Source organism: Chelon labrosus (genome assembly GCF_963514085.1).
Source record: "Chelon labrosus genome assembly, chromosome: 17".
Taxonomy (NCBI): Eukaryota; Metazoa; Chordata; class Actinopteri; order Mugiliformes; family Mugilidae; genus Chelon; species Chelon labrosus.
This window is the reverse complement of record NC_140350.1, coordinates 6,751,599-6,770,093: the sequence shown is the minus strand read 5'-3', so window position 1 is coordinate 6,770,093 and position 18,495 is coordinate 6,751,599. Positions and strand designations below refer to the sequence as shown.

General features: G+C 39.6%; 1 protein-coding gene across 3 annotated transcripts in view; it reads right to left on the bottom strand.

Moving 5' to 3' along the window:
• The window catches only part of specc1 (sperm antigen with calponin homology and coiled-coil domains 1), a 62,695-nt gene that overhangs the window by 11,894 nt on the left and 32,306 nt on the right, over window positions 1-18,495 (bottom strand). For all 3 annotated transcript variants that reach the window (XM_084564073.1, XM_084564072.1, XM_084564074.1), the window contains 8 exons: window positions 17,545-17,752; window positions 16,618-16,691; window positions 15,472-15,647; window positions 11,578-11,741; window positions 10,486-10,586; window positions 10,318-10,393; window positions 9,451-9,586; window positions 7,284-7,386 (listed from right to left, as the gene is read on the bottom strand). In XM_084564073.1, coding sequence (XP_084420199.1) covers window positions 7,284-7,386; window positions 9,451-9,586; window positions 10,318-10,393; window positions 10,486-10,586; window positions 11,578-11,741; window positions 15,472-15,647; window positions 16,618-16,691; window positions 17,545-17,752 — 1,038 coding nt within the window. The remainder of the gene's footprint in view (window positions 1-7,283; window positions 7,387-9,450; window positions 9,587-10,317; window positions 10,394-10,485; window positions 10,587-11,577; window positions 11,742-15,471; window positions 15,648-16,617; window positions 16,692-17,544; window positions 17,753-18,495) is intronic.

Genomic DNA, 18,495 nt, shown 5'->3' with positions numbered 1-18,495 from the left:
AAGCGTCTCGCTCCGCACAAAAGGCAGAGCTGTTGCTTTTCAGGGCTCAGAGACAGAGAGAGAGAGAGAAGGTATGAGAGAGAAGCAGGGGCTTAGACAGAGAGAGGACTGAACACAGAAATTAAAACAAGTTGTACATACTACTTTGGTCTCTCTCTATGTGGAAAGCAAATAATGCAAACATTTTAATGAGGTAACAACAGGCAGGCACAGACCTGTCACACTTAACTGTCCTTAAGAAGACTAAACTGATTGGCACTGATTCTCACCTTTTCAACAAAAATCTTGCCAATGCCACATAATGCTTAGGGGGAAATGTTTGAAGCTACTGTGGTGAAGTGAATTAGCTGGGGAAACAGTTTTGTATTTTGTATTTTTAATTTAATTTGAAAACAAGAGCCAACATCTCCAAATACTATGAGCAACAAAAAAAATTAAGTTAGTCCAAAATCCGAATATATTGGGTTTTCAATTTAGTGCAAACAGTGATCGCTTTGCATTTCAAAAGAATCACTTAACTTAGTGTCAGTCAATCAGCAAAACACTTAATCATTTTAGGTGTTTGTGTGACTTCTGCTGCAGTGAACATTATAGGCCAAGGACATGTCACATCCAGCCTGGGCAGCACATCCTCTCTGCTGTAAACCATTTACAAATGGAATTCACAGGCACCCTGGACACGAGCCAGGCACCGAGCAGTGGGCAGACGGCAGTTTAACACTGCAGTAATAAAAGGTGATTTCATGCTCTCTGCTACCACATGCGAATGCTACTGAACCAGTGTCAAGTCCAGTAGCTGCTGTCATGCTTTTATGACATTCGATGCTCAAGATTTCAACATGACATGAAATATTGAACGCTTATTCATGAAACTAGAACATACTAAAGCACAATGCAGCAGGGTAACTGTGCTTTGATAAATACACACATTTTAACTAATTGTGTGAGGGTTTATTAAAAAGCCATCAGTCTGAAGGGTGAAAGCAGGAGACACGGAGCCAGAGAGTCGTCTGACTGATGAGCTCGTCTCAGTATGTGTCCTGTCACTGAACCCCTCTATCTCACACTGAATGAATGAACAGGGCGACAAGAACAGAAACAGCCAATAAATATCAAGATGTGACAAAGACACAAACAAAAATGAAACAGTGGCGACATTTACACGGACACATAAGATGTACATTATGTGTTTACATACCCATAATACCAGTCACAATAGAACAACAGAGGTAGATTTGACTATTGTGGAGCGTTGAATCGCACCAAAGAATAATTCTCTACTGACAACACAGACAGACCTGTGATTCTTGGCTTCGTTCGTCTTTTCAAACATTTGTTTGAATAACTTGTTTTGCTACTGCCATGTTTCTGTGCAGCCTGGAAACTTGGCACATCACCTGATGTTTACCTAATATGAGGCGAACATCTGCAGTCGGGCCAGTCTTTTCTAATTAAGGCGGAAACATAAGGCTTTTTTGTTCTGATTGTGGTATTATTTGAATTATTAGCAGAGTACAAGTGTCCATGTAGACACAGTCAGTGAGAGCAAACAAGCACAGTGGTGGAGAGCAAAACAAAAAGGTGGAAGGAGAAAGAGTAGAAAGGTGGAGAACACGTCAACGGACCTTGCAATGAATCATAGTCATGAGCAATGACGAGCTGAAAGGCTCAGTGGGCGGGGCCATGTAGACAAAGACTGAGCAAGAGGGATGGTCACGGAGCTGCTGGAGCTGGAGAGAGCTGCTCTCCACGGACTCAACCTGTTTCATGGAACCACTGTGGGCAGGATGAAGAGTGGGGAGGGCAACAGGGGCCCAACAGCTCAACTTTACCATAATGCTTTAGAAAACTATATCTACTGTAACCTTACTGCCAAATAAATGTTCAACTATTGTAACTTAATGTTTTGGTTACTCTGCACATCTGCAAAAAAAACCCCATCACATCTCTGTATCAGTGTAACTGTATGACTTTGACTCTGTCATCATCACTGTAATGTATTCAAAAGTGACATTTTTTATAATACCCCATGAGAAAAAAGGAGAAGGCCCCTACCTCTGCTTCTTTTGCTGAGTGAGACTAAACACATCCTGGAACCTTCTGGTATTTCTAAAATTGCAAATGAGCATATTTCTCAAAATGTCACAGTGTTTCTTTAATTAGGCAGCTCAACATTTCCTTGTATTGTTATTCAGAGAACATTTAGCTGTACCTCCAGGTCAAGCCAAGTGAATCTAATAATAATCCACTTACCCCTTGTCAAGAGTTTCTCAATATTTTTTGTTTTCTTGCACTTAAGCCCAGACTTTTTCTTACCCAAATTTGACTTATGGTTTATATGTTGTTCATCATTAAGTAATTCTGATAACTCATCATTTTAAAAACAAATAATATGGCAAGTTTATTAAATATTCCAGTCACCTCTGCTTCAATCCCTTCAAATCTGTTATCGATGATCTTGTTCAACGTTACTGTTAATCCTCCATTATTAGAACGTGGTAATATCTACTCTTTGAACTGCTACACTCTTCCTCTCCTCGATGTCTGACCTCCATTCCTCACTCGCCTGGGGGTCCATTCCTGTCTTTCAATGGTTTTGTGTGTGTGTGGGTGAGTTTCCCAGACGAGGCCGGATAAACTGTGCTCTGTCAAGCCCAGCTGAGCCTAATGTTCAGAGCCTTTGCTCATTGTTCCCATCTTGAACAAACAAGACATTTATTTTTGTTTGGCTTCTATGGTTAATTGAGAAAAAAAAAGGTTTAAAAAGTGTCCGGAGCTGTCCTAAATTAAGACATCAAAGAGCCTGATAAATATACAGTAGAAGGCTAGTGGGCTTTCCAACAGAGCAAACGTTGAAGAAAGCTTTTGCTTACTGAACGGAGCTGGAAATTCCAACTCTTGTTAATCTACAACAATGAGATATTTTGATTTTCAATGCAAAATTACAGTTTTTGCAATTGATTCACAGTGCCCGGTTGCTGTCCAATAAAAACATTAATTTAAGTAAGACTTGGAGATGAGGAGCAGAAAAAGTTACACACATAGAAAACACAAAACAGGCAGTTTCAGGCCGAGTGGTTCCTGTACGGCTACATGCTCCTCTGAGTCCGATCTGACAAACTGCCTTGAAAAACAGTGCAACAGAAGTTGTATAAAAGCAGTCCTGTGTTTCAAGTCTGTGTCCAGTCCAGTGCTGACGTGCACAGGGTCCCTCGTGAATACTAATTTCCTGTGAGAGGCCCTTTCTGTCTCTCCCACAGGGCAGAGTCAATCAGAGCCAGCTTAAGGTCTTCACCGATCGATCTGTGCTTCCCAGAATCTGACATTTGAGGTGTGACAGGACTGTCAGGGCTCACATCTCATCCTCCCCTGAGAGTTTAACACAGGGCAGTCATTCAGCTGCTCTAAAGACCATTGCATTAGTGGGTTATAGAAGCAGCTGGTGGATAAATACACCCCTTCGCACCCCACATTATCCCTCTGGGGTTCAAGGGCTCTTTTCCATGGTGATAGCACGACACCATTGTGTCATTGTGTGTTTACATGCATGTCATATGTCATGTTTTCCTTTTTCCTCTTAAACCCTATTAACTGTTCCAGTCTGTCCAAAGACACCATCCAGATGGCAAACATGTTGACACCGGCACGCATCCATACACAGCTGAACCTCAGCCGGTGCATGTTTTGAGACACGTAGACAATGGTAACAGGTTTTTTTCCACTGTCACTTGTAATTGCTGAAGCAGAGGAGCATGCATTTGCAGACACCTGATAGCTAATATGAAATAATCATTGCGGTGAAATGAAGCTTCTAGTTCAACCTTCTAGTTGTTGTAGCACATCATACATCTAATTACACCCTCTCTTTGTGATGATTACAAGCATTCATCTCTCTCACTCCTTTATTGATCCCAGTAAAGGGGTGTGGTGTGACATCAGGCTTTGTGTCGAGCTACAATCACACAGATTTACTGTGCCCTTGGCAGCTATAAAACATCTAATAATCTCTCATCATGGTTATAATAGCTCCCGTTTTCTGTTTCACTTTAATTAGGCTGCTGTTTGACCAAATGGTCTGCCAACAATAGGACTGTAATAACAACTGGCACGCGGGTAACCCTGCCATCAGTTTGGTCTCCGTCTCAGACAGCAGCTTTTCTGGCTCTGTCCTGGCAGATGAGCATGATATAAGAGCTTGTTAGAGAATGGTGGTGGTCAAAGCCGCCTCTTCCGACCGACAATTAATTATGTAGCCTGATGAGGCCATGCACAAATTACAACTTGCTGACTCTATACTAAAGAGACAATTAGTGCAGAGTTATTACCTTTGTGACCTTAGTCCACAGCAGAGAAGAGAGGCACCGCAAAGTGCATGGAGATCTATTGACAAAACTAAACCTCACTAACCTTTATCAGTGCAGAACACAAGCATGACAGAGACACAAAGACAAAGTGAGAAACCTGGGTGTGGTTGTATTTCTGAGGATCGTCAAAGCCCCTGTGCCTTTGCTGACGTGGAGCTACAGACTGTTTGACATATCAGAGAGTCTCTGGACATTAGGCCTGTAATTAGTGGCTTCCATATTGACAGAGGCCTTGTAATACCGTAGCAGCCTGACCTTTCACCAGACATGTGAAGCTCAGCACATCCTCCAACAGTCACCCTTTCTCTCAGCCTGCCATGAGACCAAAGCAGTTATATGTCTCACACACACACACACACACACACACACACACACACAAAGCGTGCAGTATATATACTGTGGCTCTCATAAATGCTGATAGTTGTTGTGGAGAGAAGCCCCAGTTAAACACCAAATCCACAAAATATCTATGGAATTGAAGCTGAGGACCAGCCCCTTTTGCTCAATCTAATATCACAGACATCTTTAAGACTGAATGGGTCTCATCTGTTTCTCTTGGTCTCATACTTTTTATTGATTCAGATGATGATTCTAATAAAACCTGCAAACCTGGTTTAATAGACAGAGGTAAAACTAGTGTTGCCTTTATTCCCTTTAAATAAATGCAATAAATTTATTCTGAATGGAGATATACACAACATTAAAACCACTGACAGGAGAAGTAAATAACACTGACCATCTTGTGACACAATTCAATGTTCTCCTGGGAAACCTTTGGACCTGGCATTCATGTGGATGTTACTTAGTCATGTACCACCCACCTAGACCAGACCAGACACCCTCACCCCATAGCAATGACACTCCTTGATGGCAGCAGCCATCCCCAGCAGGATGCAGCCTGACACAGACACACACACAAAAGGATGCAACACACACAAAACCACTTTAGGAACAATTTAAAAAACACAGAAGGTGTTGACCTGGCCTCCAAATTCACTAGATCCCAAACTGATCCAGTTTCTGTATGATGATCCACAGAGGCCCCTCCCCTCAACCCATAGGACCCAGAGGCCCCCACTAACAATATCCTGTTGCCAGACACCACAGGACACCCTCAGAAGGCCCATGTCCATTCTCTGATGAGTCACAACTGTTTTGGAGGCACAAGGGAGAGCTACACAATATTAGGAAGGTGTTCATAATGTTATGCCTGGTGTATATTCATTAGATATTCAAATGAGGATATTGAGACTATGCCCTCTGGAGCAGTCATCCTTCTACAACAGGCCTTTTTAAGGTTAAATGCCTAATAGTCTGTGGATAAATCCAATTACAGACAAGGCACATGGAACACACAAAGAAAACACAAAGGCATGCAGCCTAAGTCAAAAATGGTTACTCTAGCAGGGAACTGATTATGCCACAGACTGAAACACTCCTAGTAGCCAAATCTGCTTATTGCATTCCTGATACTTGCAAATAATCACACTGTGTTGCTAAACCCTTTGTGAGAGGGGATCATATGTTCTATAGTCAAATCCACCCCAATGAGAATGAGGCACTATTAAGGGTTTCATGGTGGTGAACTGAACTGAACTGAGATTTGCAGTTTTATTTGATTTACAATTTGACAAAAGTACATTTAAACCTAAGCAGAGATAGAAAGAACCAGTGAACATCTTGTAAAATGTAACACATAATGAACACATAAAAATATGATTTAACTATATGCAACTAGAAACAGCTTTAAGACATATTGTCATGCCACTGGAATTTGTTAAGCCTTTTAATCACCTGTTTAAAGATTTTTCCATTTCCTCTGAGGCACATTATATTGAATAAAAATCCCAGTGACCTTCCAATGTAAGCTAGTGTCTCTAAAAGCGCTTCTGCTGCCGAAAGATCCATGTCATTTTAAGCTTGCTGTTCTGTGTTCAGGTCCAGCATCCCATCAAACAAATCAACAGTTTTATCACATCTGGTCAAATATTTCCATCACAGAAGATTTGCTGTGTGAGTTTTACCAACACGTACACCATGTGACAGTTTAGCACCTAACCTCATAAGAACTGAGGGTGACTCAAAGTTCACTGAAGCAGCACTGTGCTTGAGAAATAGCTACTATTGATCTGACAAATCTTTTCATACCTGGTTAAGTTCGAGCTACATTATATTAGACTGACACCAGACAGGACAGAAACACAGTCAGTGGAAATTGTAACTATAAATAATCAGAATCCTAAGAGGGCTGAGATGACTGTTTTTGCTCTCATAGTAGAGTATGCAGGCTGCAACCAGTCTCTGATAAGAGTTTTATCATTAGTTAGCTGGCGTGCTGGCACACAAGCACAATGATTACATGTGCAAATCTCTAATCCCATTGGACTTAATGGGCTCCTTAAACTGGGTATTAAGGGAGCAGCTAAGCCAGATGATTGTCAGCACTTAGCTCCATGGTCCCAGGAAACAGAGTTGGAAACTCAGCACCATAACAATGCATAAACAAATGGACATGGATGAATACAAAGAGGCTGATATAAAATACACATGTATAAATCCAGAGGGGTTGTACCACAGAGTGTTTTTCTCCATTGTTTCCATTACTGCCATGCCACGATTGACTTCATATCCCCAGTGGGATGACAGGTGGGAGAAGGCCGTTTCTGCAGAGACTAATGTGCCACTACAGTCTAACACCTCCATGGCTGAAAAGAGTAGCTACCAAACCTGAGGGCAGGTGCATCGGTGCAATATGAAAGAGTGAGTGGGAGCTGCTTCTCTCATCCCACTTTTAAATGAAAACATGAAGAGAGAAAGCTTAAATAAAACTGTTAGTTGAAAATCCAGAGAAACGCTGGGTGTGAAAGTGAATGAGGTCGGTTTTGTATTTGAGAGAGGTCTCTGGCCTGTGATCCCTACCGGATAGCCTTCTGTTTTCTTCTGGCACCACTTCAGTAGAGCGTTTCTCTTAGATCCTCCATACTCCCGCGCCAGTGCAGCCAAGGGGTCCGTTCTTTCCACGCTGTCACCAGGGAAACACGAACCACAATCACAGAGAGAGAGACAGGACAGATGCAGTATGTCATCTGGTGTATGTGCAATGTCTGTGTCCCTTGTAAAACTTCTGCTGGCTTCACGTCCACACACATTCACATGGACCTGAAATGAACTTCATAAATGCCATAATCGCAAAAGTTTTCTTTATTTAACTTTGTGAGACCGTTCTATTAAGTCAGCATTTTTCAGATAAAAATGGAAATTTCACACATCTCAGCTAAAACATGCTCATCTTTAAATAAAATATATGGTACATTAATGTTAATTCTATAACTTAAGATCTAATAATACAAAAGGTTTTCCAAGACTGAATGGAACTCTGCTATTGCATCTGATAATATCATTACAAGATTGAAGCTTCTCAGTAGTTTAATATATTTGTGCTAGAGTTCAGAGTTGGGTCAAGAGTACTCTGGAGAAAAGCCAGTTATACGCAGCGTCCAGTTCAGCTCTAAGTGTGGGATGTAAAGTTTGGCATTTTTATAATTTTTATGTTCCACCTAAATGCACTCAAGCTAAAAATAATTACATAAAATACAGTATACACACCTCACTGCTATAAGGAAGTAATTACAAGTGCTACAAGAGATTGGTTTAATGCATATCTGCAAGATTATTCAGAGGGTCTTTTCCCTAGGGTTTGTGCTGGAGCTGAGGCCATGGGAAGACCACGAGCCATGGTCATTGCACTGAGCATGGTAAACATTTCACACGTCATTGCAGCTCTGCTGTTGCATTCATTACTCCTCCATCTGAGGCAACGTAATATGCTGTAAGCGTGCTGTCCAAACAAATACTGCAGAGGGGGACAACATTTGTATTTATCATTAGTGATATCAGCTATATCATGATCATAAAAAAAATACCATACATGGTAGGAGACTGCTGCTGTGCTGCTGTTTGAGAGTCTACAGTGCAGTGACATAATGTAAATTGTATTAATAAATATCTTAATAGAGCATTTAGACAAATAGACGCTGAATAACAATTAACTGCACAGAGGGATGGAATAATCTAACCAGCCAATTATCTGCGTGGCTGTGTGATCTTTGAAAGTGTACTCTTGGCTCTCATAATGCTGTAAATACAGACCTTGAAAAGCAGAGAGCTCAATAATGTCACGATGCCAGAAGATGACAGGTGAAGCTTGACGGACAGGTTTGTGAGTTCTGTGGTACTGAGAATAGTGTTCATGAATGTCAGTTACATGTTGGCTGATGCAAATATTTGACTGCTTTAACCAACTTGAAGTGTCTCACTGTGACCTCAAATGTAACCTCCCGTAGAAGTAAACACAGTGCTACAGTCAGTCATTTGTGAGTGTACACAGAGAGGAGTGGTCTGTAGATATACTGGAAATTATGGCTAATGATCCCAAGAGGCAGAGGATGTACAAATGTTTGCTTAGCATCTCTATGACTTCATTGTCTTATATGCCAACACGTTTATCTCTTGGATAAAATGTGTCAGATAAACACTGTTAGCAATACAACTTGCGTAACTCTAAAGTCTCCTCGCAGCTAAGACTATTTAATGCTGATTTAGTGCACTTAATTGCTACTGTAAAGGCCTCCGAGGACATAATAGATACATTAACTCTGAAACATTTTATCAGTGATATCAAAAGGGAAACATAGAAGACACACAAAGGCAGAAATTAAACAATAAATATAGTAAATCATGATTTCATTGTAAATACTCCCAGTGTTAACAAGCCATGTTATTCTGTATCCTAAAGATGTTAAACAGAAAATGAAAGAAAGAAGCTGAATTTGAGTTTGTTTTTTGTTTTTAAATAAGATCTAAAGTCTGAGACTGACTTGTTCACATTTGTTGCAGTGATGGGATGGTTAGGGGAGGGGATGTGCTTTACAGGAAATATGACAGAAGTGCTTACTAAGTTTGTGAAGCAGTTTACTACTCATCAGCTAAAGGAAATAAACACTTTTCTGTTTACCATGTACAGTTACTTCAGCATGGGGTTTATCTCACAGTGAAGTGTTGTAAAAACTTGTTTAGATAATGTCACCTGAGCTTGCTGTTGCCTCGGTTGTAGCTTGTGCGGCTGCTGAGGGAAGCAGGGGCTTTGATTACAGACTCTAGAGAGGGGCTCTTCCTCATGAGGCTGTTGGGTTTGAGATCTTCCCCGCAGTTTGACAACTTATCTGTGGAATTAAAGGTTGCAGGGAAGGGAAGTCGACAAAGAAAAATGCAATGATAGAGTCTGAAATGGAGGGATCAAAATATAAAGGACATTTGACAAATAAGTGTGCAGTGCTAATGTAGGATATTAACAGCAGTTATTGAGCAGAGCATGAAGAGAAATTGAAAAACTGAAAGAAGAAAGAAATTACTAATGTAAGTCTTGTTATAAGTCACGGAGTTTGTTGCTGCAGAAAAGTCACTGTGGTCCTTACTGGGAAAGCCTTTAGTTTGTTTTGTCTTCAAGGGGTCTGTGGTGCCTAAACAAGTCCATATACAGTAGTAGCCACTGTCTGCATAAAAAAATACCTAAAAAGTAATGAGTATCTGGATCTGCTGCAGTGGCACAGTAGGTTAAAAGTTAATTCTGTTCAGCTCTATGATGCTAAAGCTAAAGGAGGTTTCTCAAACAGCTCACTTGTTGAGTGTAGATGCAGATATTTTATGAGCTGGGTGCCACATTTACAGTATTTACTTTCAAAGAATAAAATCATAAAGCTTTCAGGTTGACGTTTCTTTATTGTAGCTCCTACTCCTTTACTATTTATCAAGGATACTGAAACATAGTAGTACTCTGGCTGGCAGTCTAATGACATAAAGTCCATCGTTTGTATCTGCAACTTGTACGGCTAATAAATTAAAAAAGGATATTTAGTACTGAGCACTATCTCTCCAACATCTCTGTGTTACCTACCGTGTGGATGAGAGAATTCTCCATGGTTAATTCTTTTTTCCAGTGTCTTTGATAGTGGCTTTATATACGAGAGTCTCTAAAATATACAACAGAACAGAGATTATATCATAGTTTCACAAAAAAAAAAAATAAAAAAATTGTCTATCTTCTATCCATCTAAGCATATACCTGGATAGGGGAGACAGCAGCAGCAGGTGCAGTGCGCACAGGGATACCACTCAGCGGGCTTCTTGGTGAGGAATGCATTTGAACTGTGTGGCCTGGTCCATCTGAAAAATCCAGCAATACACCGACTGGTTTCAAAAGAATCACATTTTACAATTGGAAATGGTGTCAAATGTATTCTTTCCCTAAATAATTAGATTAGATTAGATTAGATTCAACTTTATTGTCATTACACATGTACATGTACAGAGCAACGAAATGCAGTTTAGCATCTAACCAGAAGTGCAATAGGCAGTAAGTGCACGTGGCATAAATATTATGGTAAATAAGTATGGTACAGCATATGGACAATATTTTATATATTGTCCATATGTCCATATAATATTTATATAATGATGCTAGAAAAAAGACCTGTGATGTAAGCCAGCCTTAGAAACAGAACAAGAGGCTATTATGTCTTCAGTAAGTTAAAAATGACCTGGGACAAATTAACAAACATTACAGAAACTAAAATTAGACCAAATGTAGACAGCAGTGTATCAAACCCTCAATACCGCACACTAAAATGTGCATGTAGCATTGAGATTCAATAACTGTCATGAACCCACTGTGGACATTTATTCTTTGATGATTTAAGGTATTTAAGATTTGAATTATTAGTTAAATTATTAATAGTGAATCTAACATTATATTTTCAGAAAAAGGCCTATTTTTCCTATTTAACATTTAGTAATATGGTGTGACGTTGTTAAACAAAGCATTTGTTTCCCTTAAGTTTTTGAAACACGGTGAAACCAGCTCTATATAATGCGGAAGAACAACCATGTGTGTAACAGTGCAACTGTTACTACATCATTTATCCGCCGCAGATTTATAACACCTAACTTTATTGTGGTTGTTTGCAAACATGAAAAATCTCTCCAACACGCCCCAAGGTTAACTCAGGCCAGTACCGCACAACTGCACATTCCTTTGCGGCAGAGAAATGGCAGATATTCATACTAGAGATCTCACAGCTGTTTTAATCTACAGCTACACTGCTGGGTTGGGATCCCCTCCCAGTGTGTGTCTATGTGTTGAGGTGTTCATGCTCACTCTGTCCAACAGTATCAAAGGACTTAATGAGGGATTTGACAGTAGCTCCGGGGTCTGAGTCGGCTTCTCCGCTGGCGTCGAGGGGTGTAGTTGGGATCATGGAGATGCCACACCACTGACGGCTGTTATCAGAGTCAGACACTCTCCCCTCATCACCTTGGGACCTGGCGGACACAATGAACAGGGTTGCTGTGTAGAGACATACAATAAATGCACTGGGGTAGGAGAATCTGGCAAGACAACATATGAACTGGATTCACTTTTATCTTTACCTGCTGATCAGAATGATCAGAAGAATGTGTGTTCTTTACTCAGTGTATTGACACGATCACGTGATATTAGTTTGAACTAAAGAAGCGTCAATAGCTGATAACCAATTCAAGATAGATCTTCATTTAGAAAACAAAGTCTGAGCATTCTAGACATCAAGACACTTTCTACCCATTACCCCTGGTGAACTTTGGACTTCATGCAGAGTGAAGGATTTGGAGCTTCTTTATCACTGATGGAGGAGGAATTCGTGACAAATAAGGAATTTCACAACTCACCTCTGAAATGAAGGCTGACAGAAACATACAACTGTAGTAGGACTTGTGTGACGGCATTTATTCATTTGCCAAATGATCAACAGTCAAATACAATACACATTTATGTTATATATCATGAAACCAGTCACAAGTCTTTTTAAGTCTTTTTTGGCAGAATAAATAAACAGAACATTCATTGTGTAGTTCATTTAAAAACAAAATGACGATCACACTTTAACCATTTCATCTTTGTCTTGACGGTATTGTCGAGTGTATCCAAATGTTTAAATTTTGAGCACCAGTACCTTATCCTCTGGCTGGATTATATGGCTTTTAAAATGGATCCTGAGATTCTGCAAGCATAATCCAATATACTACTACAGTATGTGTTATTCTGTAACGTTTTATTCTGTGAGAACTAAGTGGAATATCTTTCAAAATGAGTGACGTCACAGAATTTGAGTTAGATACATTAAGAACATTGTAGAAATATCTAAATCTACGCAGTAAGGAAGAACTATCAGAGCCATGAGTGACCTTTGAAGATCAGATACAAAGTATTTGTGGTTAATTCTACATTAGGTTATGTTGCTATAAAGTAAAATTATAGAAAATGAGTTCATCTCATCATTTTGACAGTGGTAAAATAATCTTTTCAGACAGTAACACAGTCTTTCTGGTCTTTGGGTTAAAATGGACCATCAACCTTTTGGTATGTTTCAGAAGAGTAAAAAGTGACTCTGAGGTACAGCTGTGTTTGTGGCAGTTCCATCTTCAGTTTGACAGCATAATACTTAGAATAACGCTGTAAATTTATAACAAATATTGAAATCATACAAAACTGAGACCAACAGAAACAGAACAAATGAGACCGGTATGTTGATAAGAATGTCAGCAATTTGTGGTAATTGTGTGTTCCATACTGCCATCTAATGGCCAAATATTACACTGCCTTATTTCCCAACACGGAACCAAAAACCAAAGCTTTACAGTTTTACAGATAATAAATGTCAAGTTTTAAAGTAAGAAACAGAGGTCAAATAAACAGTAATTTGACTAATACACAAACAGTAAGAAAAATATTTTTATGAGATCCAGCACAAAACCAAAGAACTGCCTAATTTGTAATTAATATCAACTGGACTTTCAATTCTGTTGTGTTGCTTTTGCCTTGAAATCTGGACTTTCTGATGTTACCAGTTGTTGTGGCAGAATGTTGAGAGTCTTCGGCTGAACATTTACCAGTATGCTTCATGGTTCTCCCTGTTTTTTCATGGTATTTTTTGTAACAGGTCATACACTTTCTATATTCTGTTTTCTTAAAGGCACAAAGCAGCTTCACACATTATAAAAAGGAGTCTCTCAAATATATGTCATTTTATCAACACAAGAGAATTCTGAACATAAACAGTACATTCATTGGGAAATAAAAATACATTATTAATATTGAAAAGGTTCCAAAATGTAAAGACTGTATAGTCATGAGACTGTGTACTCCAGCTACACTCACAGTGGCTTACAATGAAACAGGTTCAGCACATTACATTTTGAAAGACATAGTAAGTTCAATAATAACACTGTCTTCACATGGTGCTGTGGTGAGGGCACTTCTCTAATGCCCTTCTACTGCCGTCTTGGTATCAAAAGTGGCTCCGGTGTTCATTCTGAAAAAAAGAAAAAAAAAAGAAGTAGCAATATGAATTCTTGTATAGAAATAAGTGATATTTTTTAATATTATTTTGAAAGCCAGACCTCTGGTCACTAGCAGTTTTTTTTCTTTTTAAAACTCTGTTCCATGCATACCTCAAAGGATTAACACAGTCATTCATAATGTCAAGTTTGACCAAATCACCCAGTGACGAAGATGCTATGCAAATGTATCTGTAGCGGATGATGCATAGCATGAGTTTAATCCTGTCATGCCGTGATGGCCATCCTGCTATTATTCAAAAAAGTAGGAGGGTTATTCATTCAGATTCATTCAAAGAACAGCAGGTGGCACCAGATACATTTACTTGAACTACAGGTTTAAAGAACAAGGCAAAGCAACCAAAGAGGTAAGATAGCCCTGAAGGTGCAGTCAGCCAGCATACGGAAAGACAGACAGAGTCAGACAGGCTGAAGCAGTAACACGAAGCCAAACACAGATAGGAAGGTCAGTGAGCATCAGCAGCACACAGGGCAAGGAGAAGCAGGCTGGCTGAGAGAGGGCTGGCAGGGCAAGGAACTCACCTGGACTTTACATAGGGAGGCTTGTCAGAGGGACATCTTTGAAAGAGTCATCACAGGGAGCTGCTGGAGTTGGGGAGTGGACGCAGCGTAACAGCTAATCTCGGGGAAAGTTTGCTTATTTAGCCATAGTCTCCTATACAATACTGTAACTATATTCACAACTACTGCATCGAATCTAAACAAAAGACATATCTGGTTTTAAACCAAATACTACATTTTCTTATATATTCTAATTATCGCTAGTGAGGTTTGTAAGGTTGTACAAACGGTTTGGAGATTTCCTTGTTGAATAGATTATACCATGACTGGGCACACAGATAAACGTGCTACACGGTAGCAAATCTAAGCAGACTGTCACAGGACTACTTGACCTGGCACGATCATGAAAAGGAACAAAGGCTCTCAAAAGCACCATGGTAGACACACACTTGATATACTCACACATAGAAACCAATGCAGTGCTCTTTATAAATACAATCACATTCCTGCATGGCCACGGCCAAACAACACTATGTGAAATTTTAAATAGCATGACACATTGATGTGGAATGTTCATTGTACACTTGGATAAAAGCAGCATTTGTGATTACAGCAGAAATGCCACTACATTTAGCTTCTCATATATATACTCATTAATAATATCCTATAATCAATGTACCGGTACTGTAGTTTGATGCATTCTGTGAGTGTGAAATTTGAATGTTATGATAATACAATGTCAAGTGTAGAAGAGAGAGACAAAGGGGGCAGCAGCTTAAAGGAGTAGAATACACAGAGGGAAATACTGCCGGAGACTGCTCATGTACCAACAGAGCCTGCCAAATCCCAGAAACCTAAACTCTCAAGGATTTACTCTTATGAAGAACCAACATATAAACTAATATATATATAATAAATGCTGTCCTGCAGTGATATGATACCAGATAGGGGTTTTGTAGACCTCTTAAACAAGAGATCATTGTGAATTATTGTTTGCACTGAATATATCAAACGTAGCACTGGGTGGAGATATGGCAAGACTCTGGCAGGTATCTCACATCCACATATGTTCAGATAGAAAGAAACTGCAGCCCAATGAAACAAGGGAAGCTGGGTGGGGAGGAACTGAAAAAGTGGATTCTGGTGGAGATGGTACCTGACTCCCTGCAGGGCCTCAAGGTCTGCGGAAAGCTTTGCACTGCGATCCTGCTCCTCTTGTAGCTGCCTCCTAAGTGAACGCAGCTCCTGCTGAGCTTCCACCTTGATGTCGTTTGCCACAACCACTGCTGTCTGGAGGTCTGCCTGGAAACGACGCCACTCCTCCTTTTCATCCTGACAACATAAACACATGGATGAGGACAATTGGATGCAGATGTAAACACGTAGATAAAGTCCTACAGAAAAAAAAATCTCAAGTAACAGGAAATGACTGCAATCACTTTGTATTTAGTTAGTTACCAGCATACACTAGTCAGAAAATGAATGCATTAATGAAATCTAATCAACAAATTATGCACAAACATTTTGTACATTTTGTTAATTACAATCGTCTACTCTTTGCAACAAATCTGAGAAGTAACGCATCATTCTTCAAAATTCTGTGAGCAAATACCCTCGGGTAGAAAGAAGTTAAAAATGATGTTGCACTTGATAATATCTATTTTAAAGAACAACACCAAACAAAAGTGATGTTCATGGAGGAATAAGTGACTGCCAAAAATGACAAAGCTGTCAGAACAGTCTACATGCATGTTACTAATGCTGTTGGAACAATTCGCAAGGAAAGAAGACTCAAAGGTCATTTTAGCAAAATGACAAAGAACACTGAAAGAAGAACATCACCCTGAACTTCAAGTGATACTCCACCCAAATCTATCTCTTAAATATCACTCACTCGCCTTTGTAGCTGAAGGATGGCAGTAAAAGAGTGGCTATAATCAACTGAATTGAGTCTGTAACTCTGGTAGTTTCTAACATACAAAATCTGCTGAAAACTCAAACACTGTCTACTCATATGTTCCTCCTGTTCCAAAAAAAAAAAAAAACAATCACCACAACATAGATTACTGAGACTTCACTGCAGTAAAGCTTAAAGAAAGAGATGCTGGATGTAGCAATTGAGTGACAAATGAAAGAAAAAGAGAAACAATATGTTAGAAATGTTAGATGTGACAAAGGTCCAAAAAATGTCGTCTAATCTTACAATGTCACAGTTACATCATGTGTGGACGAAATAGCAAACACGCATATCAGGACTGGAACTTGTGAACCTATACAGGTCTGCATATTGAAGTGTTCTTACCTTCATCTGTCTATTTGAAACTTTTAGTTGTCGCTCTACTTCAGCTTTCTGCTCCTCCAGCTTTTTGACAAGATCTGCAATAACAAATTCAAGATCTTTGAGGACAGCTTCCCAAACTCACAAAGATCCTCACTAATTAAACAGCATTTATGATGAACAGTTTTAAGTAATGTGGAGATAGAGTAGCAAACTTATAGCATAAAGCTTCTTATAAAAGTAATAGTCACTTCTGGACAGTATTACATGTATATGCTTGAAAGAAAGAAATGTTTAAAATCATACTCATCAGCTGTTTCACATAACTGCCAGTGAAAACACTTTGCATTCAGCCATACAGTTTTATAAAGTATAAAATATGTCAACTGCATGTCATTTTCATTTATACTTAAATGACAGCTTATAAACGTAGCTATGTAATAAATTATGCTTAAACTAACAGTCTATTCCTATAATAATGCAGAAAAATCCTACATTCATAGATGTTATAATGATCAGTTGTGTTAGAACAGCTTTATGTATGTCCACTTTTAAAACTCAATTAAAAACATATCTTTTTAGCTTAGCTTACATGTCAGCCCCCTGATCTCTACTTACACCGCCTCTTTTATTTTATTTTATTTTCCCTGTTTTTATCTGTCCTCGCTTTGTGCTCAGTGTACTGTTGTGTGTGTCTGGGGGTGTTTTGTGTTTTGTGTTCCTTGCCTATACCTACTTTGTACAGTGTCCTTGGGTACCTTGAAAGGCGCTTCTCTAAATAAAATGTATTATTATTATTATTATTATTATTATGGAGCTGTTCCTCATTCATTAAAATCAACCAAAAATGACAAACAACTAACTGATCCATGTCTCTAAATTTGTTTTAAGACCTCAAGTCAAGACTCCACAAAGCCAAAGACAACTGAACAACCAGTGTTATGAACATACTCTCCATGTCCAGGACAGCTTGGTTGGTGTGGCAATTGACAGCTCTCAGTTGCTCCACCTGGTCCTCGAGCTCAAAGATGGTCTCCTTCAGATCCTTCACCTGGTTCTCAGCCTGGACAGCAGCCTCCTCCAGTGAAGTCACACGGCTGATTAGCTCCTGCTCTCTCTTCTCGGCCCGCTCCTGAACCTGCTGGCATTTGACATCCACCTGTGTATGCGTTAGGGAACCACAAATCAAAATGCAAATAAGGCATTATACATTACACCTATCAGTCATATCATTATGACCATAGCCTTGATCCTACAAATCATGCAAGCTGTGCGGTGGGATCTTCATGGATCAGAATTGTTTGGCCAAACATCCCACAAATGCTCCAATGGATTAAGATCTATGGACTTTTATTTCAAAATATTGAACTTGTTGTCAGGCACCTTAAACCATTCCTGAGCCATTTTTGTTTTGTAATAGGGCGCCCTGTCCGGCCATAACAGGCCACTGCCAACAAAGAATACCTTTCCATAATATTCAGTAGGTGGTACAAGTCAAAGTAACATCCACATGAATGGCAGGTCCCAAGGTCTCCTAGAAAAACACCACCCAAAGCGTCACACTGCTTCCACCAGCAGTGTTTCCCAGGTAAGCAATACGCCCACACAGGCCCATCTACCTGAAATAATAATAATAATAATAATAATAATAATAATAATAATAAAAACAGCCTCACATGTAAAAAACTGTAATGCACCGAGTGGTCTGACACCTCTCTATCAGAACCAGCAGCAGCTTTTTGTTTTATCAATTTGAATTACAGTAGCTTGTCTAGTGGACTGAACCACCAAGGCCAGCCTTCGCTCCACATTCACATCAATGAGACTTATGACTCTCTCGCCAGTTCCCTGTTTTTCCTTTCTTGGACCACTTTTGATAGGTACTACAGACTGGGAACACCC